At 33.0% G+C, this 26,523-nt stretch overlaps 1 protein-coding gene across 1 annotated transcript in view; it reads right to left on the reverse strand.

Annotated features, from left to right (window-relative positions):
• LOC145246646 (UPF0193 protein EVG1-like) overlaps positions 1-22,002 on the reverse strand; it is a 38,318-nt gene extending 16,316 nt beyond the window's left edge. Inside the window, exons 1-3 of the mRNA XM_080108349.1 lie at positions 21,847-22,002; positions 13,827-13,889; positions 6,347-6,443 (exon numbers count right to left, since the gene is read on the reverse strand). Of these exons, the coding sequence (XP_079964475.1) occupies positions 6,347-6,443; positions 13,827-13,889; positions 21,847-21,928 (242 nt within the window). The 5' untranslated portion in view covers positions 21,929-22,002. The remainder of the gene's footprint in view (positions 1-6,346; positions 6,444-13,826; positions 13,890-21,846) is intronic.
• Between the last annotated feature and the right edge of the window lie 4,521 nt (positions 22,003-26,523).

Here is a 26,523-nt window from a genome sequence, read left to right on the forward strand (position 1 = left end):
AGCCATGACTATAAATTTTGCAAATTTGAATTATAAAGTTATCTCCTTTTGTTTACTTTTAGATTGTTTTCAGAGTCGCAGAGAAGACGGCTACTATTTGGATACTTATAAAATTTGATTTTCTTATTTAAAAATAAAACTACTTGATCAATTTACATGACTTTCGGAATATAATATTTTCATTTTGTCACAAATATGTACATCATATAGATATTTCTATATTTTTGTTTTTTAATACAGAAGAGATTCTGCACAAGAACCGGAAATATTAAGTAGCATAGATTATTCCTATCAACATCACACGTCACTCAACAAGTCCCAAGATTGATATATACATGGCGCTACAAATAAAACATCATTATGATTTTTATAAAGTACCAACCTTCAAATGCTATATAACAAAATTTGGATTCAATTAGTTTACAAATTAGAGTTCCTATTTACTTTGCCTCCCCATGGGACAGAATTAGACACCAGGGCCATTTTTAACGTGGAGAAAAGGAACAAAAATAAAACTTGTCTCAGTCGTGAAGGATTTCTCATTCACTGACAGAGAACAAAAAAAAAATTGAAGTGTAGCATCTGAAGAACAGATACTACACTTTGAATCGAAATATCTGAATTTCCTGCACTAATGAAGTATTGCTTTCTGATGGGAAATATGCTGTTGAAGCAAAGCAATGGCTTAATGAGTGTTATTATAGACTGTTTTGTCAGAAACAACGACAACGAGTTGGTATGATGATGTTAAACACAGTCATGCAGGCACAAATTATGCTTAATGCTCAAATCAGCGAAATTCAATAGTTGTTTTGATTGATTGTAAAATGTAGCCACGTAAGAAAGCAGAGGAATGAATATATAAGAAAGCATTGTATTCACCATTTTTCATGAGAAAGCTGGGTTCGAAATGGGTGCTACATTTTTTTTTTAATATAATGGAGTCACCACCTATCAAGGCCTGAAGGCCATTTGAGGATAAGGGTTAATGAGTGTACATTGGTCACTAAGACAACAGCATAATGATCGTTAGTGGTGGAAATTGGGTAGAATTTGATTATTTAAGAGGACAGCTCGACAAGTACTTGTTTACATTAGACTTGAATACGACCATGTTGTAATCAGCTGGAAAGGAGGCTAGCAGAACAGAGTTCCACTGGCAGGCAGTCCTATGAAAGAAACTTTGTTCATAGAATTTGCATTTAGATTTAGACACAGACAGAAAGTGGGTGAAATGTTTGACAGTGGACAAGTGTTTGACTGGACAAGTGCTTCTTGTTCGCAGCCAATCAAAAACAACATCACTGTTTGCAACTGTTTAAATGGAGCAAAAGCTGTTTTTGCATCAGTATGTGATAATGAGGTACAATATTGATCCACCACATCACTGCAGTGTCAAATCGACAATCAGCATAGTAGAAAACAGCAACCAAAGATGCAAACATCAGCAGACAAGGTTTTGGCCTCTGTATTTTATGATGTGCAAAGTATTTTGTTCATTGATTATCTTCAGAAAAGAAGGACCATCACTAGTGAATGTTATTGTTATGGGCTAGATGGATCTACTCATTTCAGGAATAATTACATCTAAGTGTTGAGTAGATATTTGTGACAGTTATGGCCCCTGAATCATGATGTGCACTTCTGTAACATACTTTTCCTAATACAATTGTTGTTAATTATAAAGAAGGCAGTGAATTCACCATTTTGCTAATACACTGTTTGTCTTAACCTACAGCTTCGGTCTTTTCAAGACTAAGGTCAATAGGCATCTCCTGTCTTTACAATAATCAGTTTTCGTACTTGTTAATTAGCTCTTTATATCAAGTGGCTTCATGCCTAGTCTCGAGCGATTTCCATTAACACCACCAGTGAGAAGAGATTCAAAACTTACATTGCCACAAAAATAACATTATTGGTGCACTTAAAGGAAAAAAAATCGCCAAAATGCGGCCATAAATGAAGAAAAAAAAGTGCTCTTTCACCAAGACAATGCACCTTGTCATAAATTTATTACAACAGTTGCAAAACTACATAAATTACTCTTTCAATTATTCTTTATCCACCTTATTCTGGAAATACGACCCCTCAGCATCTACTAGCTGTTTGCAAACTCCAAAAGAAGGTTATATGTTTATGAATTTTTAAGATGATGGTTTATTTATTTATTTTTTTTTTTGGATTATACTATTTACATCTTGAGTGCTATTTTTTACAACATTTCAACCGGTGTAACCGCTGACCTTCTTCAGGTGTAACTTTGGCGATAAATAAGAATACAAGTGTGAATCTTTTAAGCCCGATCATATACCCGACATAATGAAAGCTACCCTCCTGAAATTAAATAAAGTGTTCTGTTTAAAATTCCGTGCAGATCCCCGAGTCTGACAGAAAACTTTCAGAGTGTGCCAAAATACACCTGAAGAAGGTCGGAGGTTATACCAACCGAAACATTGTTAAAATAAATCTTAAGATGAGAACAATAGTCTGAATAATCCAAATAATACAAAAAATATGCATAAAATTTTTACACATATATTCGAGAAGCGTTAGAATCAGTGTACCCCTTTTTTATGGAAATTGCCCCCGGACAAGACATGAAGCCACTTGATGTAAGGAGCTAAAGAGTACAAAAGATGATTACTGCAAAGACAGAAGTAGCCTATTGACCTTAGCCTTGAAAAGACCAAGGTTATAGGTAGGAGGAAAACAGTCAGCAAGAAGAGAATGTCACAATTCTGCAGTTCTTCAAAAGAAGCTACTAGAATAAGGAGATGTATTAGAATGAAGTAGAAAAACAGCAAATCGATAAAGACTACTAGACCAACAAATCAAACGAGCTGAAACAAAGGAAGCAGAGAATAGATTAGACAATTCTGGAGATCACATGTCCTAATAGTATTTATAGAAAAGACTAAGACTAGCAACATTACATGTATGTGTGTGTGTGTGTGTGTGTGTGTGTGAGAGAGAGAGAGAGAATGCAGAGAAGGAAGAGTGGGATCAACCAAATTAGCGATACATTTTTTAACCTTATCAAGAACCCTCAAATGGGAAAGAGATTAATTAACCTAAACATGACAACAATACTTCGTATAAGGTTTGATAGATTTGTACAGAAAGAGAATAGCTTCAGGTATGAGAAAGTGTTTACAACGATAAAGAGAACCGACTTTGTGAGAAGCAGAAGGAGCAATGGATCCAATGTATATAAAGAAAGAAGATTCGATAAGAAAGACCAAGAAGTTTTAGAGTGGATTTCTCCCTAAGACAAGAGCCGTCCATGAAAAAGTTCAAGAAGAAAAGGAGTAAAAGACACAAGCTGAATCTTAATAAAAAGATTTAGTGAAACAAGCCATTTTGTACTCCAATCCAAATCCAGGTTATCTTCTTCTAGATCAGCTCGATATTTCAACTGATCTGAAGAATATGGGTGGGAAAAAACACCAGAATAGAGAATGGTATCATCAGCATAGATGTTCTACTGCTCCACTAGGTATCTCACTGCTGATGCAATTCTCTACCTGTATGAGTCAAGTACATTCAAGGATGGCCACTGTACACTCATTAACTCTTATACTCGAGTGACCTCCGGGCCTTAATAAATGGCGACTCCTACGTTAAAAAAAATGTCAATCTTCTGAATCATATTCTTTGAAAGATTATTGAATTAGAGAAGAAACAGCATTAAACTTAGAATAGAACCCCGGAGAAAATTAGAATTGATGAGGAAAGAAGATGAGTTATTTGCTTTGTTTTTTTTTTTGTTGTTTTTTTTTACAAAGGAATCAACACTTATCAAGGCCCAGAGGCCATTCAAGGATAAGGGTTAATGAGTATACAGTAGCCAATAGGAAAATATTGTAGTAATCGTTAGTAGTGGAAATTTAGTAAATTGGATTACATAAAGGGAATGGCCCATCAAGAACTTGTTCACATTGGACTTGAAGACGTTCATATTGTAGTCAGTTGGAAAGCAGGAAAACAGAACAGAGTTCCACAAGCGTGCAGTTCTAAGAAAGAAGCTTTGTTCATGGAATCTATGTTTAGGTTTATGCACATATGAAGAGTGGGGATATTATTGATAGTGGTAGCAGTTAGACGAGTGTTTTTCATGAAAGTCATGCCAGGCTTCGGTTGGAAAGAATTAATAATGTCAAGGATCTTACCATTTATACTATCATTCTCAAGTTTGTGGAGAAGATCAAAATGTCATTGTGTGTTGAATGTCTTTGAAATATCAAATATAAATTAGCACTGAACCAACAAAAGTTAAAAGCTTTGAAATTGGATAAAAATGCCGGAAGTCATACTGAATAATACTAAAGAGGCCCAAACTTTCCAGAAAAATTACAAGCTTGCTATGCATCAACATTTCAAAACGCTTGCTAATAACAAGAGAATATATAATATTTAGTCGAATTAGGCTGATCACTAGCATTTTTAAACATAAGGACAAGAGAGGACTCCTTTGAACGAGAAAGGAAGCAATTTTTTAAGAGAGACATTGAATAATTACAAAAAACTATAAGTTCAAGAGTGCAATGCCCGAGAACATATTGTGACAATATGAAGAAACCAACGGATAAGTGTCCACGACTAGCATGCATCTGCTGCAAGGAAACAGTGGCTGCATGTAGGAACAGACTTGGGGCTGCCTGATTTTAAGGCGAGGGTCATGGTCATGCAAAATAATTGCTATTTGGATGCCCCACCTCTAGTGCCTACCAACAGTGAAGAGTGTTTCCTACCATACTAGTTTTATAAAGTAAAAAGTTAAGGTAAAGTCTCCTTCCTGCGTGAAATTTTTGCAGCAAGAGATGCGCAATTTTCAACCACACCTCCTGAGTTGACATTGTTGAATACCAATGGAGTGTATATATATATATATATATATATATATATATATATATAATTTGAGATTGCTATTTTTCAAAGGTAAGGTAACCAGTGAAATATAACGAAGTTAATACAAGAATGCTCAATACAGAAGTAGAGCAAGTTACATTTCCAATTTGGCTTTACATAAGCAGTAATTTGTTGCTACACAGTCATGAGCATGTTTCGGTCTTCTAGTATTTAGTAACTAGAGACCTCCTCAGGCATGCAACGCTTATTTTCGAAAGCGGAACTCTTAATGAAAAACGAAAATCAACTTTCAGCAAAAAGAAGGCTTTTTTTTCTTTTTTTTTTTTTTTGTAAACGTGTCATGGGGGTGAAGTGCGGAGAACAGCATTGAATTGGTGTGGATTTGTTAGTTTATTTATTTTCCCATTTGTTTATTTACTTATTTACCCGTATATTAATTCATTCATTTTCATGTTGGTGTTAGAGAATAGAGTTTGTAGGGTTAGGGGGTTGAGGAGTTAGGTTCTAAAGCCAAAGCCTATGCAGATGTTATCTTAAACAAGTATGCGGGATCCCATTACAGAAATAAATGAATGGAAATCCAATTTTTTTCTTTCTTAACAAAAGTTTTTATTACATCTTTTTTTCGTCGTGACACTACTTAAAAGTCTCTTGTCATTGACCATCTTACCCAGTGTATACTTTAATTCTTCCTCCGACTGCATGCTGGCCACAGCCAGTCCATTCACATCCTCGACTTTACACGTCCATTTTCTTTGACGTTGACTTTTTTTCTCTTGACCACATGGTGCATTTTTCTTTTTTTTTCCTTTTTCTTCTTGCACATACTTCCTAATTTGTATATGTGCGTTTTTCAGCTGCTGCTACTGCTGATGCTAATCTCTTCACAAGCCAGCCATCCTTTGCTGCTGCTGATATTTTCCCATGCGCTCATATGCAAAACAGGCTCCTTCAGTCTTGGACAGACTAAGGATACCCACGAAGGGTTGCTTGCGCGTGAAATTTTTGTGGTAGGAGGTGCGCAATCTCCAACCACACCTCTCCTGAGACGACATTGTTAAATACCAGTGGCAAGTGCAGCACAGAACGACTGGAAACAAATGCCGAGATAAACGGAGAGCAAATACAGCGCCTAGAATTCCCAAATGGTCACCCATCTGATACTAACCAGGCTCAACGTTGCTTAACTTCGGTGATCTGATGATTATGCCATATCATAGATCTATTATCCAGTGGGCAATTCATATTCTAATTTGAATTGTTGTGTATTGCAAGGCTAACCATTTGCTTACTTCGTTCATCTATTCGTTTCACAGGTAGTCATATCGAACCCTGTGTTTAATTTCGTTTCCATTCACCATTTCTATAAATAAAACAGAGTTATCTCCCCTCATGCTGCCATCACGTTCTGCATAAGTGCTTTTATTTTTATAAATTTATTTCTTAATCTTCTTCTCCCAAAACTGATAGTGCTTACCTGATTTTTCTTGATTTATTTTTGTTGCTTAACTGAAAATCTTGCTTCTTTAATTCTGAAGAGTTTGGTGCCCATCGCAAAGGTAAACCGTCTCCACCTGCAATAAATGGCATTATGGCAACAATAATCACGGTACGATCATTTTGGATATTATGATATAAGACTAATCATATAAGTTAATCATAATTATAATAATACTAATTTATATGAATTAAACAGTAGATGTATGTATGTATGTATGTATGTATGCATGTATTATTACTGTCAGGTCATGTCATATGCTACTGGTACCATGTAACCCAGTACTACCTGCCTCATGGTCGGGTCCCCAGCGACTAAACTGGTTCCCCCACCAGACTTGTTTGGTGAGGAGGGCGGCTAGTCTCCCTGAAGGATTAAAAACAAGACCTTCCAAAGGGCGAATGAACTCTTTTCTGGGTCAACGGCCAACTAGCACCGTGTATATTTGTGTTTGTGTATATATGTATTGGGGTGGAGAGGGCTCCCGTAAGCCGTGGTGAAGGTAACCTTTCTAGGAGAAGCACATCTCTGATTTAAAAAACCTTAATTTAATTTGTTGCTGGCTATCTTGCTCTTGCTTGTTGCTGGATCTCAACATTTTGAACCGAGAGAGAGACTTAGCTGTCGTACAAAGCTAAGACTCTGTAACATCATCTTTGTATAGATACTCCCTCAGGCATTTGGGCTCATGAATTTTAAATGTCTGAGGGAGTGGCACTCGTCTCAACAGAAGTTGCAATCATCATCATCATGTATGCATGCATGTATGTAAGTGTGTGTGTGTGTGTATGTATGTATGTGTGTGTATGTATGTATGCGTGTGTATGTATGTGTATGTATGTATGTATGTATGTGTGTGTATGTATGTATGCGTGTGTATGTGTATGTATGTGTGTGTGCGTGCGTGTGTCCGTGTGAAAATATTTAACCGATAAACTCTTAAACTGCTGGTTACATTGAATTTAACAAGAAATAGTAATCATACACCAAGGATGATTTATAACAAGTAAAATCTTTGTTTGGATGGATTAATAACACGTACAGAAATATGCCGGCAAGTTGAAATTAACATTTTGCATTTCAACTTGCCGACATATTTTTCTTACTTTTACCATCCGGTAAAGTTTACGGGAGTCTCCACGGGCTGCTGCATGCTTGGTTTCTTCTGAAGACTCTCACCAGTACACATTTCTATCAGTCCAGATTAACTAAGTAACATAGCACTGCCAATCTTATTTGAGGCCAGTATCTACTGTTTCAGTCTGAAAAGACTTTGTTAGGCAACAGTAAACCTCCAGTCTTATTCTAGTCCAGTCTTTTAAATAACTGGCCTCAAGTAAGACTGGAACTTTATTGTCGTCTGACAAAGTCTTTTTAGACTGAAAAAGTAGATTTATTGTAGCGACTTATGGTAATTTTGTTTATCTAAATTAAATATAATAATATTCTGTTTTTTTATTGTGCACTATCAACAACATTGTTGAAACTCAATGGTTTTTACTTTTGTATACTTTTAATCTGGATTTGGTATATTAAAAAGCTATGGCCCCATAAATTTGATTGCTTCTATTTGTGTGATTATGTGTGATAAGAATGAACCAATCAGATGCCAGAACAGCTTTATAAAATGACTGAATCTTGTTGAATTCTCCAATGATATATTTCCGCCTCAAAACTATGTTTCTGCTGATCATGACTAGATTAATTCTTTACCTGTAAAAGTTTCTCTAACCGAATTTATGCTACCATTTTTTTTTTTTTGCTTGGTTTGGTTGTTTTTGCTTTATGGCATGTATCAATCCTTTTCGGGTTATTTGATGCCGAATCCAGTTATTTTGGAAACAGTTTTTATGGTTCAAGTTCTTTATATCTTCAAATATTTATTTGTAGAGTTTGGTTTGGTTTGGTTTGGTTTGGTTGTTTTACGGCATATCAACCCTTTGTGGGTTATTTTCATGCCGAATCCAATTATTTTGGAAACAGTATTCATGTTATTTTGTAGAAGGTTTTTATTCTTCAAGCTCTTTGTATCTTCAATCACTAGTTTGTAGTGTTTGGTTTGGTTTGGTTGTTTTATAGTGGATATTATCGTTTTTGTTCCCCGCCCTGCAAAACATGAATGAGTTTTGCAATGGGAGAGGGAAAAGGTTTACAGTATTAATGTTTGGTACATTTTAAGTTAGGAAACCAGACAGGAAGTGGAGGAGAAAGAAAGAGAAAGAGAAAATGGAAAGAAGGAAAAGGAAGAAAAGGTGGATTGTTGTTTTTGGTTTTGGTTTTGCAGAACATAATTAAGTTTTGCAAAAGGAAGAAGAAAAACAAAAAAGGCATCAATGTTAGGTGCATTTCATCTCAGGAAGCCAATATCTTCAGACAGCCTAATCTGATAGCACCAGTTGTTTTGCTTTGAACTACATTTTCCTATTTCAAGAATGACTTTACCCTCAAGAGGATTTTTATCACTTTTAGTATCTGCAGAGCATTTACAAATAATATTCTCTAACAACATAAATATGCCAATAAGAGTCATTCCTGGCCTTCCTTTATTCAAGCAAAACTACCATAATAGGTGCTCGACTGAGCTTCAATATCTGACCTAAGATTATAAATTAAATTCTTGTACTGTCTATGCATAATATTGATATAAAATTTGATTTCATAGAATACATAAAACTAAATTATATCAAAACATGTTTCTTTTCATAGTAGAAACTTCATAAGAGTTAACAAAGATGGTATTTCTGATGCCTCTTTTAAGAAAAACGTTTAATAACAAAATATAAAATAAAGGAGGAAACAAACCAGATTTTAAATAACATTTAAAATGACATAAAAATTTAAAATGTTAGTTTTGATGCAAAAACACAACACAAAAATAGCCAGGAACTGTAAAAGAGTTCCCTCAGGGCAAATTTGGCTGGGCTTTAAACAATGGAATTCTGGGATATGTTTGAATCACTACCTATTTAATGGATGGTGTGGGAGAAAGGAGAGTAGTCATGAAGTAACGGTCAGAATGTTATATGTATAGAATATTACCATGGTAGGTGCTCGACTAAGCTTCAAACTCTGATCTTAGATTATAAATTAAATTTTTATATTGTCTGTGCATAATATGAATATAAAATTTGATCTCATAGAATGCCTAGAAAAATAAATGGAAAACTTTGGTAATCGTGCATAAAACCAGACCCTAAGTGGAAGCACAAAATTGATACAATACTTCCACTATTCTTCAAAACTGCTTACTAATATATTTGGAGAAAATATTAAGATTTTTTTTGTTAATATATTTTTGCTAACATATTTACGTTTTCTTTTTAAAATGTACTATATTTAAATATATTTATTTAAATATACTTTATTTATATATACTTTATTTACATATACTTTATTTAAATAAACTTTATTTAAATACACCTTATTTAAATATACTTTATTTACATATACTTTATTTAAATACACTTTATTTACATATACTTTATTTAAATAAAATTTATTTACATATACTTTATTTAAATATACTTTATTTAAATACACCTTATTTACATATACTTTATTTACATATACTTTATTTAAATACACTATATTTAAATATACTTTATTTAAATATACTTTATTTACATATACTTTATTTAAATACACTTTATTTAAATACACTTTATTTACATATACTTTATTTAAATATACTTTATTTAAATACACTTTATTTACATATACTTTATTTAAATATACTTTATTTACATATACTTTATTTAAATACACTTTATTTACATATACTTTATTTAAATATACTTTATTTACATATACTTTATTTAAATACACTTTATTTAAATACACTTTATTTACATATACTTTATTTAAATATACTTTATTTAAATACACTTTATTTACATATACTTTATTTAAATATACTTTATTTACATATACTTTATTTAAATACACTTTATTTACATATACTTTATTTAAATACACTTTATTTACATATACTTTATTTAAATACACTTTATTTAAATACACTTTATTTACATATACTTTATTTAAATATACTTTATTTAAATACACTTTATTTAAATACACTTTATTTAAATACACTTTATTTGCATATACTTTATTTAAATACACTTCATTTAAATACACTTTATTTACATATACTTTATTTAAATACACTTTATTTACATACACTTTATTTAAATACACTTTATTTAAATACACTTTATTTAAATACACTTTATTTACATATACTTTATTTAAATATACTTTATTTACATATACTTTATTTAAACCTGCGCAATCTATTGCACATCGTTGTCGAATTAAAAAATATAATTTTTTATAATTAAGTATATTTTACCTATATAAAGGGAGTGAAAAAATAAACCTAAATTATAGTTAGCTATAAAAAAATAATATTTTTTAAATCGGCGACGATCGTAATAGATTGTGCAGAAAATATATTAAAATATACTACATTTAAAAAAGAAAATGCGACTATATTTGAAAAAATAAAACTAAATATGTTAGAAAAAAATATATATTAATAAAAATAATCTTAATATTTTGCCCAAATATATAAATAAGCAGTTTTGAAGAATAGCAGAAGTATTGTATCCATTTTGCGCTTCCATACCTCAATTGACAGACCTGCCGCCATCTTTGAAACTTAGCTTTTGGATTCGTAGATATCCTAGAAATTTAACTTGCCACAATTCGAATTTTGATTCAGATCCATCGAAATAAAGATGTACGCTGGGCCCATAACCTCTAGAAGTGGGAGCCATGTTTAGTTTTAGAAACGTTTCAGATGGTTCGTTGTTCTAAACAAGTCTTGAGAGGTGACTGGTTTGCAGTAGACAGAACAGTTTCCGATGGTTCGTTGTTCTAAACAAGTTTTGAGAGGTGACTGGTTTGCAGTAGACAGAACCGATGGTTCGTTTTTACACACACTTTTACTATTCTTCTCATCAGAAGACAGTGAGAAATTACCAAATTATAATTGTAGCAAAAGCTAGAATTTGCTGGTTGATGCATTAGATCAGCGCCCAGCGGTTCTCGGTTCTCAACCTTTTTTGACCCATGGACCCCTTTTCCCTTCTTTTTTTTCTTGGTGGGCCCCCTTATAATTTTTGGTCATAAAATAATATTCTATTTCTCAATATAATTTTTTGAGCTTTTAATAAACAAATAAATATTATATAATTAAACTTTATCGGTGATATCAGAGAAGCGTCGGCGGCGTCGGTGATAGCCTTGTTGTTGATGTTAGCAGTAATGACGGAGCGAGTTTTATAAACGTGATGCTCGTTTTGTCGCTTGTTGTTTTAATGCGTGTTTCTCCTTTGGTCGCCGGCTGGAAAGTGCAGTAGAGAGAGAACTCGAATTTCGCGCCAAGTCTTTTTTTCTTCGTTTTCCTTCGGAGCTCTCTGGAAACGGTGCACGCTCAGTGTGTCGCCGTCCGACATTAGTTCCGGATATTGAGTTAGTGTTTTGTTTATGTAAATATGAACGAATCTGTAATATAACAGAGCGAATGAAAATTGTAAACAATTGTAAGACAATGTCACTGGAGAATCGGATTTACTGAAATAAATTGAATATTCAAAACTGACAATTCATTTATAAGAGAGCAATTCATAGGTCACGTGACCAAAGTTTCACACTAATAGTTTAGCTACGCGTTTATAATTTCAAAAAATTAAAAAAATTTACTCGCAAAAATGTAAAAATTTTTCACAGATAAAATTGATTGAAAATCGCCCCCCAAAATTTGATTTTCGCCCACTAGGGGGCGATTCGCCCCCGGTTGAGAACCGCTGGCTGGGTTAGATGAAACAACAATTTATGATATTTAGTCATAAATTGTAAGAAAAACAGTTAAAAAATATATGCATAGGTTTTATTAATCTACTATTTAACTTAATAATAAAAGTTAGCGTTTAAATTTTAAATAATAATTATGAATTACAAAATAATTCACATCTACATTTTGTATATCGTAAATTTCAATCTCCCCCACCTCCCATTGTTCAAATTTGGCTTTGTGGTTCCTAAAAATAAATCATGTAGACTCCATTGAAACATCGAGAACTTTAATGGAATATTCGAAATCAAGTTAGCCGCATATAGGGGGCCTTTGATTTGTTTTGAGAACTTCGGCTGGCATAAAATGAACCATCTGTTGAGCAGAAATTGATTATGTTTACTGTGAGAAATTTATTATCACACAGTTTAGAACTGCCAGAGTAGGAAATTAAACACAACATCGAAAAACGCACTTACCTGGTGATTTGTAGCAGACGAACTTGCAACAAGCTCAGTAGCAGGAGTTAATTCTCATGGCTCAAGATTTCAAATCCATTTTCTCCCTGGCTTGTTCAATCACAAGGCAGCTCTCAATCACGTGATCGAGTGTATAAAAGGTAAAACCAAGAATGCTCTCCCTCTTACTCTCTTTCTCCCTGGCTTTCGCTGGTAGCAGACATTCGCCTGGGGCTTTGGCTCCAGGCTAACATGAGTATCCCAAGCCAACATCGTCAAAACTTGCTTCCACATGCACTTCACACACATACTCTTTCATACCACAAGACACTAACCCTTTGCCCCGTCTCTACTATCGGACGCACGCTCCTATGACATATACACTGAACACGTTTCTCTTTCTCCTTCAACAGACCTGACTAAAGCCTAATCTTCGTCTCCACATCGGGAACTCTTTTCACAACTGCTATAATTATAAGCGCGCAGGAACACTGAACTCTCCTACTAACCTGTTTCTCTCTTGTACACGCTACTAGCGAAGATGGCAAATAAAGTTGCTTTTGAATATAGAATGAAACTCCATTTTGTTGTCTCTTGTTCTATAGATTAATAACAGGTCGTTTCATCTTCTCGATTGCAAAATTATGTGTAATTTTGCTGCTTCTGCTGAGCCTGGTAGTTAAGACTTTCATAATGAAGTGGTAGGGAAAAATCTGTGAAGATTATCATTAGTCCATGGCTTGTGCATCCGTTCGAATTCAAAAAAGTGGATAATTCCGATGAAGTGATAAAACCCGAAATCAACATTCTTTGCTGATTAGAAAGACGGTATTACGTCTACAAAAACTTAGTAGGTTAAATTGTTTCAAAGGTACCGATACAATGTTGGGTGCGCTAAAAGGCCCTTAAATCAATAAGAAAATAAACACAAGTCCGTCCTTCTTGAAATCCTATGGTGACACAACAACAACTATGGAAGGCAGTAATTACTGAAGATACAGTTAAGAGACTCAGCATTTCTATCCCATCGTGGTTAATCACCTGACGAAGGCCAGAGGAATATTTGACTGAAACATGTCCATGCTCGTAAGTTAAAATACACATCAGCTAATGAGAAAGGCTGTAATTAAAAACAATGTGTTAAACCAATCAACCAATGAAGTGACGTGTTTCAAGTCATGTAATTCCTCACATTACTTACTTTGCACTGATTGCTGCAATCTGCGTTGCTGGTAACACGTTAATTTGGATTCCTGCATCATTTCTGAAACAAATAATGGACATTAATGTTGACATGAGATGAGTGGTAGAATGTTGGTACTTTTCTTGGAAATTAAAGACAGAGATGATTCTCTAGTTTCACTTTAATATTTAAAGCTGCCCATTAAAAAGAAAGTAGATAAAATGGTTTATCATGTACTTATCTGATAAGGTAAAAAGAAGTCTGCACAGTTGAAGTTGATGAGTGCAAGTCTGCATGACTGTTGGAGCGCATTCGTTTTAGTCAATTAGTCCTTGGTGGAGTTAACGAACGTTTAATTGTTGAGATCGTTGGTGACCTATGGTTGAAATCACATGTATAAGTAGATCTTTATGGTTGTTGGAGCGCAAGGTTTATGATTGAGTCTGCAGATTTGGAGAGACAAGGGAATATATGTGTGTAGTTTCATTTGGTTGGTGTACCTATTTACTATGCCTCCCCACGGGACGGAGTTAGACACCAGGGTCGTTTTTTAACGTGGAGAAAAGGTACAAAAATAAAAATTGTCTCAGTCGTGAAGGATTTCTCCTCCACCGAAAGAGAACAAGAAATAGAAGTGCAGCATCTGAAGAACAGATACTACACTTTGATCTTGTCCCGAAGGCCAAGGTTGGTTGGTGTAATTAAATTTAAATATTACTAAATAAAATTTAAATACTACTAAATTAAGTTTAAAATATAACTAAACAAAATTTAAATATACCTAAATAAAATTCAAATATTAAATAAAATTTAAATATTACTAATAAAATTTCAATATTACTAAATAAAATTTAAATATTACTAAATAAAGTTTTAATATTACTAAACAAAATGTATATATTACTAAATAAAATTTTAATATTACAAAACAAAATTCAAATATTACTAAATAAAATTCAAATATTAATAAATAAAATTTAAATACTACTAAATTCAATTTAAATATTACTAAGTAAAATTGAAATATAAGTAAATAAAATTTAAATATTACTATAAACAAAATTTAAATATTACTAAATAAAATTTAAATATTACGAAACAAAATTTAAATATTACTAAACAAAATTTAGATATTACTAAACAAAATTTAAATATTACTAAATAAAATTTACTAATCTGTGAAACTGCAGACATTACTTATTTTAAAAATAATTTGATTTGCTTAAAGTTATTTTACTTATTACATGTCTCCATATTTAGCAATTGTTGGATTTTTAACAATATAGTCTCAACCTTTTTATATTTAGCTCTTTAAATTTACGCAGCACACTATTGAGTTTTAAAAATTTTTGTGGCACACTATTGAGCTCTTTAAATTTTAATGACACACTATTGATCTCTTTAAATTTTAATAGCACACTATTGATCGCTTTAAATTTTAATGGCACACTATTGATCTCTTTAAATTTTAATAGCACACTATTGATCTCTTTAAATTTTAATGGCACACTATTGATCTCTTTAAATTTTGATACACTATTGAACTCTTTAAATTTTAATAGCACACTTGATCTCTTTAAATTTTAATGGCACACTATTGATCTCTTTAAATTTTAATGACACACTATTGAGCTCTTTAAATTTTAATGACACACTACTAATCTCTTTAAATTTTAATGGCACACTATTGATCTCTTTAAATGTTAATGCACACTATTGATCTCTTTAAATTTTCACGATTACATCACAAGAGGATGGTGTCAACTACTTTAACAGATTAAAAGCACAGGAAAGATAACCATAAATGCTTAATGAAAAAAACGATGTCGTAACAGAAAATCTGGACCACAAATCGATTATGTAGAGAGTGACTATAACTCTTTAATTTTATTAAAGATGTTTTTAACTTCACAATTTTTTTTCACGTTTTTTCAAATTTATGCTAACAAGTAATACAATTTTTATTAATAAGTTTTATCCTCTGATGAAAAGAGCATATTTAAAAAAATATCATGGTTTAAAGATTATTTTTTATTTTACTTACTTGTTTGAATATTTGATGGATTAATAAATATTGTAATTTATTAAATTTTTATTTTCATTGTGTATTGCTCTGTATAGTATATTGTGCTCTCTATTATCTCAATATGTTCTAATATAATAACAGTATTTATATTTGTGATTTTATATATTAAAATAGTTATTGACACACACGTATTTGTGATTTTATATATTTGTGATTTTATATATTAAAATAGTTATCCACCCACACGTATTTGTGATTTTATATATTAAAATAGTTATCGACACACACGTGTTTCGCCATATCTAAAGGCTCATCAGTGTGGTGAATCATACTGAAGTTTGATTCCGCAACTGTGGTTGGGTGTGTTACCGTTATAAAACTTGGCTGAAATTATGTGCTATTTTACCATTTTAATCTTATATCGAATTTTTTTATTGTTATTTTTTCTTATGTATTTAGTATGAGTTACTCCCCCTGAGAGTTGTTTTTTTGACAAGAATTATCTTCCTTACAGTCTGGTCGCTCCACATTCTAAGGATGTGTATAAATACATGTATATACATATCTACATATATAAAAATTTAAACACATCTATGCATAGATTCGTTGTTGTGAATTGACTTAATTATTATGGAGAAAATAGTTATTCACGGACACATGTTTTACTACATCTATGGCTCATCAGCATTACTATACCACAGTTCGATCTCACAACCACAGAGCCTGTGGTCAGGTGCATTCGCTGATAAGCCAAAATAAGTATAAAAAACAAAGAAAAAATAAATAAAATAAACTATTATTTTTGAATTTAGAGTAGAGGATTAGTTCAAAAGAAACAACTCATACATGTTCTACCAACAGTAATCCCACATACCAGTCTGCTAACGGATTTCTTAGGAGAAAATGCGATCCATTTTGGGTCCTTTCTCCTGATGGATTTTCTCTGCACCGGCCTCTGCCATTGAGGTGAGGTTCCACTATCAGATTTACTGGTTTGTTGGCGTAATATTACTCCATTTCTCATTTCAGTCCCCATATTTTTTTTTTAACATGGGAGCCACCACTTACCAAGGCCCAAAGGCCACTTGAGGATAAGAGTTAATAAATGTGGCGGGCTCGCAACGTTTCTTCTCTGGGAAAGAGGTTGCAAGGACGAGAAAAGGGCATCACTTACTAGGTTTCGAAGCCGGTTATGAGCTCCATCTACAGGTGTCGTCCTCAGCTACCTTTCATCGCACCAGGTTTGTGAGAGATGGATATACATCATATGTTAATTGTATCGGGAAGTTTGGCCTTGATGTGCTCATTCCCAAATCTCCTTCCATCCTACTTTTCTTTCCAAAACATTTCCTTCCTATCTGGTCGTCTGTCCTTGTTGAGTACATTGCATTAGGTAGAATTCTCTCTTTTCTATGTCTCTGATGCATTATGCCATTGATTCTCTCTATTCTATCTTTGATATACATGAAAAGGGTTTGTATGGTTCACAGCCGATTCCCTTTCAGTCCTTTCATACTGCCCCAACAATATCATAGTGTTCTAATGGCAAGATACATTTATCTGAAACAAATATATTAAGGACATTGCGAAGGTTGCTGCAAGGAAGGTGGGCTCCCTCTATTGTGCTAGAATACTACTTACACTTGAGAGTATCTTGTATCTCTACAACGCCACCATTCCTCCATGCATGGAGTATCGTTGCTACATCTGGGCTGGTGCATCTACCACTAATCTCTCCCTCTTGGCTAGGGTCCAAAAAGGGCCTCCAATCTAATAGGTTCCATTTTGTCAACTAGGTTCCAATCCTGTCCCATCACTGCAATGTTTCATCTCTGTACATATTTTACAAGTATTTTAATGGAATGTACTCTCATGAACTCATTGCACTTATGCCCCCTCGACGTTCATATTCCTGAAAAACCTGCTTAACAACAAAATCACACCCCTTCAGTGTTGAGGTCCCTGAATGCCAGAAAGTTTTTTCTATTCTATTTAGACTTTTTCCCTAGAATAGTTAGACTTTGGAATTCCCTTCCTGCTACCTGCTTCCTTAACTGTACTGATATGCAGAAGTTCAAATGCAATATAAACCAACATCTTAATTTTTCTTAGGCATGATCCCAATTAGTAGCTCCTTACGTCGAAGTGGCAATATGCCTTGTCTGGGGTGATGGCGAGTAAAAAGAAAAAAGATCTGCTTCCTCTTTAATATTCCATTTCCTACCAGTTCTTACTTCTGACCAGTAGGTTGCAATTTTCTTGTCCTTCGATTTTTCAGCATCTGTTGAAATTTGCTTCATCTAGAGCACTTCCGCTTTTGCATTTCAGGAGTTACCTTTGAACGCTTTTTCGTCTTTTTAAATACGCACTTGATGTGTCAAATAAAGGTGCAATTTTAGTTTCTACTGATTTTTTGACATGAAAAGACATGTTACATTCGTCTCTAATTCAAGGGAACTTTTCCCACCTTATTCTTGCAGAAAACATTTTAGGGAACTCATGCTTTCTGTGGGTGAATCCCAATTGTGGGAAGTTTGAATTAATTCCCAGTTGGAAACTTGTAAAAGAAATTACTGATTCGGCTCAATTCCTGTCATGGACTTTAATAAAGACTTTTAAACCAATATGGCGATATGAATAATCGCTATTCTTCCAAATACTTGATTTGCCTCAATCAAGAAGGATGGGCTGCTAACAGTCCCGAGGGCATGCAAAGACGCATTGCTTATGCAACTACTGATTGAATCAAAAAATCCATTCAACGGTCCTGGCTTTGCGAATTTCATATCTTCAAGTCTTTCACCTCTGTGGATTTTCTTCTTCATTGTCCGTACTTTTTCTGTTTTGTATATTTTAACAATCGATGTTATTAGTAGTTATAGGGAACCTTTAGATTGATACAGTTCTGAATTTTTCATGACATTCAGAAGTCCAACCATTTCCTAATACAGATTCTACACTTTTGCTCGATGATTTCTATTTGAGACAGTGCTACATCATATATTATTAGTGGCCATGCTAATTGAGGATAAAAACCAAATTACAAGCACCAAATCTTGTACTTTCCAGACAACTTTGACTAGTTAATAACTGCCAGTGGCCCTTCTACTTGATTCATTAATTCTATCCCATATGACCAGCCCGATAATCTTCCCAAATTCTACACCGGTTCTTATTTCACCGTCGGTATGCACGCATCATTTAATAAGTACTTAACTTCCTTTCGGATTTCTTTGCAGAATATTACACTTCGGGATTTCTTAGGTTTTCCTCCATCATGCTACCAGCGGATCAAAACAAACAATTATTTTAGAATTTAGAGTGGAGGATTAGTTTTGAATATAAATTTAATGTTATATAACCCCTCATTTCCGGGTAATTATAGCATTTTAGAGCAGTTAACCAATTTTATTTTATTAAGGGAGATAAATTCTATATGTTGTTTTTTGCGGGGGGAGGGGTATTTTTTTTAGTCGATTACGTGTGATTTTATGACTTTACTAATTGGTTAGTAGTCAAAAAATTTAGTTAACTGCCATAAAAATTTAGAATATCCGACATGGGGTGGGGGTCATTTTATGTTAAATTTATGTACGAAACTGAGCTCTCCTTCTAAATTCTAATTTTTTTTCTTTCCACCAAATTTTTCAGGGTGTGGGAGGTGTGTCAGAAATTTCGTGAAAATAGTGAATAATTCCACCCCATCTTTCCAAGCTTATAACTCCTCGAAAAATGCAATTCAAGCCCTAATTTTTTTTTTTCAATTAAAGGAGCAAGGACTAAGGTTTCATTAAAAAAAACAAAAAACAAAAAAAAACGTGTTTTTTTTTTTGAAAAGGTTTTAAACTTCGGACTTTACAGGTAAAATTCTAAAAAAACAGTACTTTTTTTTTGTTTTAAATTTGAATATATTATTTATTGACGTTTTCTCTTCAATTTGTGAGTAAATTAATTATTTACTTTTCGGTGACTAAATTAATTATTATTAGACATTTCAAAATGGGAGGCGTGAATTATTCGATCCCCTGTCTTTCCAAGCTTATAACTCCTCGAAAAATGTAATTCAAGCCCTAATTTTTTTTTCAATTAAAGGAGCAAGGACCAAGGTTCCATTAAAAAAACAAAAAACAAATAACGTGGTTTTAAAATAAAGGTTTTAAACTTCAAACTTTACAGGTAAAATTCTAAAAAAACATTACGTTTTTTTTTTTTTTAAATTTGAATATATTATTTATTGACCTTTTCTCTTCAATTTGTGAGTAAATTAATTATTTACTTTTCGGTGAGTAAATTAATTATTTACTTTTTAATAGACACTTGAAAATGGGGGGGCGTGAATTTAAAAAAAAACGTTTGTCTAAAATATTATATTCGATTTATTGGAAAGAACATAAAATTTCACATTGACCCTGAAAATATCGTAAAAATAGAATCAATAGAAAAATTTTGATAGATTTTTAAAGTTTAAAAATTGAAAAATATTGAGTTCGGAAAATTCATTACTGCTTAAAAAAAAAAATATTTCTATTATTTTTAAAACAACTTTAATAGTTTATTTTGGAAGTATAATCACTAAAGAAAATAAACAACCCACTTTTAACAGAGAAATTACGAGATTTTTATATTTTATTCGCAGTTTCGTGTTAGAGGTGTCAAAAATTCCTACAAAAATTCTGATACACCTACAGTGGGTCACATATAAAACAAAAGGCAGAACCGCTTTTTAAATGTTAATCTACAAAATTGTTAATTAAATTTGTAACTATATTTTTTTTTTCAACGCCAGTTAAATACTTCTAGTTCTATTCTTATATGCATATAAACAAATGTAAACGGCGTTTAACTCTATTTCTTAAAGCCATTGTAGTTGTGTTTTTCATACCACGTCGAGGACACGTCCTCAACAATCAGTTCAACAGAATTTGGGCCATTCGAAATAGATAGCCTGTCTGATTTTTGGCTAACACAAATCTATGAAAGCTACATTTTTATAAATTGGAAGAAATAAAAAATTGATTTCATGGTTAGGGTTAGGGTTTGGAGTTAGGATTGGGTTAGAAGATGCATGTTTGTAATTTTATTTATTGTATTTCCAAGTTTTTTCTGTTTCTCATTATAATTTTCTCGTGGCAGTTTAATGCTTTGCGATCTGCCGCTCCAATTATTCCTGTTACACCTGAGAAACTTTGTGGAAACCGCGGGGCAGTAAATGCAGAAGTACCGTTTATTACTGATCGTCTGACGCGCTCTACCAGGGAATAACGAAGGGGCTGCTCAGGCATTTTTGTAGGCCAGAGTGTTCTTCTTCTTGGGCACTGGATGCTTATACACTCATGTTACCGTGTTTTTTTTTTGTTTTTTGTTTTTTTTTAAAATAGTATTTTCAAGTTAAATTCAAATTTTACGATATCTTTTTGGCCCTCTTTCAGTTTAAGGAAACTAAAACATGGAGAAGAAAATGGGACATACGTCGTGTTACACCGGTAATAAGAATGCCACCGGATTGGATAGTGAAATTGGCGTCATTTTATAAATAAAATGAAATACTGAAATTGACAATATTAGAAAACAATATTTTTTTATTAAATAATTTTTATTAAATACAGGAATTAAAAAAAAAAAAAAAGAATTTTTAGCAGTTTAGATCTTTTTTATTGAATATTTTAGTTTCCTTAAACTGCAAGAGGGTCATCTTTTTTATTATTATTAAATTGTTAGGTGAAAATACAGAATAATTAAAATCCGCCCTCACCTCCCCATGTTAAGAATGTCTTTCTAAATAATAACGTTATTATTTCAGCACGGTAACATTAGTGCATAAGTATCGTGCACTGCTTTTCAATTCCCACCTTCCCGACCTTGTGTCACATCTTCCTGCGGTGAGAAGATAATAACTGTGACAAACATAAAAAATTATTCGTCCAGTTTTAATGTGGAAAAACAAAACAAAACAAAACAAAAAATAAATAAATAAAAATAAATAAATAAATAAATAAAAGTTGAGAATCTCACCTTTTAATAATTTCTGGGTTTCTGGACTGTAAGTATTTTTACTCGAATCCCAAAATCCCCCACGTTTGACGTTTGCAGACATTTCGCCGATCCTACGGAAACGAAATGAAATCGCGTTTGTTTACGCTTCTTTGTTGGTAACCATGTTGGTTTCCAGGAAGTGAACGCGGTAAAATGGCGGCTGGCTGTAACGTCAATTTATCGTCTGCTATTTTAAAATGTAATATTTCGAAAAGTTTCAACCTTAGTTTGTAGAAGCCAACTTACATTCAGAAAATATTTATTTTCTTTTTTTTTTTTTTTTTTTTTTTTAATTTTACTGTGAAAATAAAATCATTGTTTTTTTTTTTTTTTTTTTTTTTTTTTCAAATAGTAGTGTTAGAACGATTAATTGGAATGGAATCGAGAATCGGAAAAATCGGAACTTTTTGGGTATCGGAATCGGTATTAGAATCGTAAAAAAAATTGTGCTTATTTTCCGATGACGAAAACAATTTTTGGTGCTTCTACATTATTGGGATGAGATTTTGTAATCGATGAATGGAGTTTTCAACTGATATTTTGTCAATTCTATAAGTTACAATGGTAGTTTCCAAATTATGCAGTCGAAATTACCTGAATATTACTGAATTATTAAAAAAGCAACTTTAATCTTGATAGTAGGTGAAAAATTGCAGCCATATTTGTTTAATTTGAACGGAAAATTACCTCCCTGTTGAACTCTCCTGTGTTTTACGATCGTTTTCATCAAATTCTATTTTTTATTTTCTTTAATAAAATTTTTTTTCTACCTTATCAATTTTCGTAAATTTTAGATATAATCATCTTAAAAATACGAGGAATACGTAGATACCATTGTTTTCATATGAAATTCAGTTTGACGATTTCCGAAAATCTCGTCCCAATTCTGTAGAAGCACCCAATTTTTTATGTTGTTGCTTATATATATATATATATATTTTTTTAAAGCCTTCCCCAGATGTATTTTTACGCTTATTAATCAGAAAAAAAAAAAAAAAAAGCAAAAAGCAACAACTTAATAACTAAATATTTAGAGATTATTAAAGAATCGGAATCTGTAATCATATCGGAATCGGGAATTTAGAAAAGAATCGATAATTGTAACAGAATCAGAAAAGATATTGGAATCGTCGCATACTATTTATTAGCGATGCGTCGCATCGCTAATAAATAGTATTTCTTTTTCAGTCAAACAGTTTTCCAAATGAAAAAAAAGTTATATAATGATTTTGAGAGAAAATAAATAAATAAATAAATAAATAATTCTTTGTCTAAAAAATAGAACTACTGCATATAAAAACACTGATGTTAATTTTACAACAAAATTGGAAAAAAAAAAAAAAAAAATCGGAGCCAGTCCAGCTAAAAAAAATCGAAGTGTGTCCAGAATCCCACCGAATAATAATAAAAAAAAAAACAGAAATTTTTTTATGATGTACGTACCTGTCACAGAACAAAATTGTCATATTCCAAAAATTACATAAATTCCAAAGTTTATTTTATATAGAAAATCATTTTTAAACGATTTTTAGCGATTAATAGTGTATCGTAGTTATTACAAAATTGATTTTGATCTCCTATTTCTGGAAGGGTTGTTCAGACGGTAGTAACCGCCCTACTTATTAAGTATGGCGGATCAAGACACAACGCCCTCGCTTCCTCATAAAATTTGAGTTTCTTAGTTAAAAACTTATGACATTTTCATTACATTATAAAGATTTTTCTGTTTGTTTGTTTGTTTTCTTTATAGGTTGAATTCTGAACTTGCGCCAAAAATAATTCATTTTTTTCTTCAATTTTATTGTGAAAATAAAATCATTATTTTTATATAAAAAGTAAATTTTTTTTTTTTCAGACAAACAATATTTATTTTTCAGGTGAAAAAATTACAACGTAATGATTTTGAAAAAAAAAAAAATACGGCTTGTCTGAAAAAAAAAAAGTTACTGTTTCTATAAAATTGGGGGTAAAAAAAAGAAAAAGAACAGGAGTATTTTCTGTAAACTAAAGTAAAGCACCATTTTAAAATAGCAGACGATTAATTGACGCTACAGTCGTCCACCATTTTAGATGAGAAACTACAAAATTACCGTGAACGTAATATTTCAGGAAGATTATATCATACGGTATCACTGGTAGAATACTTAACATAATTAAATCCTTCTTAGATAAGAGAAAAATCCAAGTTGTCCTCGACAATATAAATGCGGAAGTGACCCAGGGGTCTATCCTTGGACCTCTACTCTTCCTGATATTAATAAATGACCTCCCCGACAAAATTTCCTCTGAGATGGGTATATATGCTGATGACACCACACTCTATAACAGGCACGACAGGAAAACAAATGAACACATATCTAAAGAAATGGCAGAAACACTAGAGGATGACCTCCAATCTGTAGTGGAATGGGGACAAAAATGGATGGTCACATTCAATGCCGCCAAGACTAAACTAGTTTCATTCAATAATTACAAGAAACCTTCTCTACCACCTATAGCAATGGCTAACGACTCTTTATCTGAGAGTACGTCTTTCAAGCTCCTTGGTCTAACGTTCACAGGAAACATGAGTTGGAACAATTACATCGAGGGCATTGCCAGGGCCGCTGCAAGGAAGGTGGGCTCTCTCTACCGTGCTAGAAAACTACTAACACCCGAAAGTATCCTGTACCTCTATAAGGCAACCATTCGCCCATGTATGGAGTATTGCTGTCATATTTGGGCTGGTGAATCGGCTACTAGTCTCTCGCTCCTTGACAAGGTTCAAAAGAGAGTCGCAAATCTGATAGGCCCCGAACTGGCATCTAAGCTTCAACCTCTGTCTCATCAACGAAACGTTGCATCCCTCTGCCTGTTCTACAAGTATTTTAATGGTGAATGCTCTGACGAACTGCAAGCACTTGTGCCCCAACGATGTGAACACCCTCGACAGACCCGACAGGCTGCAAAATCCCACCCACACACTGTAGAGATCCCCAGATGTAGAAGATCTTTCTACTCCAGTAGTTTCTTCCCCAGAACCGCTAGACTTTGGAATTCCATTCCAGGTCCCTGCTTTCCCAACTGTACTGACGTGCAGAAGTTCAAGTGCAACGTGAACTAACATCTTGCTGCCCAAATCCCTACATAGTACCCCAGTAGTTGTTTCCCCTGATAGTAGCCCCCTACACCAAAGTGGCAATGTGCCTTGTTTGGGGTGAAAATGTAATTAAAAAAAAAAATTATTTACTCAGCTTCATATTTTGTTATTTCAAGAAGTTAGGTTGGCGTAGTCACTTTGAAGTGGTGAGAGTTGCAACCTTAAGAAGGCCTGTTCATTAGAAAAGTGACGTCATGCTAGTAGTACTAGTTGAACAGTCAGGCTGAAAGTATGTTGTTTTCTGTCGCACAGGTTAAGGCATTCAAGGATTAAACATCCGGTTTTATGAATAGTGTCGAGTCGTAAACAGTCAGACTGATAAGAGCAAAGATGTTCAGGGACTAAACATCCGGTTTTGTTGTGTGTGGATTCATAAGTCATTTTAGATGAGAAACTACAAAAGACGGGAAAGAGGGAGTGTAAGAGCTTCGTTAAAATTCAGATACCTTCAATTTTTATTAAATTTCAGCAATAGATAGTAGACATCAATTAATAAATATATCCCAAATTTTAGTTTTTTATGTATATCTATCTCTTAAAGGCATAATATGGGCACAATTTCTCATGTGAAAATTCAAATCTATTTGATTTACATTATATTTGTTCCATAGTCATTATGTTGTATTTCAGATTTATATAACTGTGTCTATGTATGTCTAGTATATATATATGGTATACGTGTTTCTGAAATCGATGCTCATGTATCGTCTGGTGGTTAGAATTATAAGGACAATTAATTTTCTTTATACATGGCGTGTCTGTACGTGTCGATATGTTATGTGTATATTTAATAGTCTTTCTATGTGTATGTGTATGTTTTCACATATTCACGACAATAACGAACGGGACAGTAAACGGATAATCTTTAACAATGACGTATAACACCCGTGTCTGCTTGACATGCAACATGGTCACATAACTTATTTATTGTCCCCCTTTCCTCTAGCAGCAGGCACCTGAAATGAAGGCATCTTCTCCCGAATGGAACACCCAAAACGCCGAGTTATCATTTCCAAATCTTCCACGTCTTGGAGTTTGCAACTCTTAACTTTCTCCCTTACATTTTTCTTAGTTGGTCCATAGATACTTCCATCGAACCACAGAGACAACTCCTGCCCATTAACTAACCCAGTGGCTAGCTAACTGGCAACTTGTCTCTTCAACTTCCTGTTACAGACTAATTCCTAAATCTGATTTCTTCTGGCTTATGTGTCTCTTACGTCAGACAGGGTGGGCAATCATGTTTGTTACGCAAGCCACATCATTGTTTACTAAACCAAATCCCAAACAAGTTTTGTTTATGCTTTTCCTCTATTCATAACATTTTTCCTTGAGCCAAAATTCCTTAGTTAAATATTTAACACAAATATTTAAACTAACATTCTTTTCTTTTAAAATATTTTCCTGAATATCTTTTTAACCTGAATAATTTAACAATTAATCATAATAATCGTTGTGACCCTTTGACACTGCCCGCCGCTACAACATAACACAGATACTACGCTGTAATCATGGCC

Source organism: Euprymna scolopes, chromosome 24 (assembly GCF_053919585.1).
Source record: "Euprymna scolopes isolate OS-2025 chromosome 24, ASM5391958v1, whole genome shotgun sequence".
NCBI lineage: Eukaryota > Metazoa > Mollusca > Cephalopoda > Sepiida > Sepiolidae > Euprymna > Euprymna scolopes.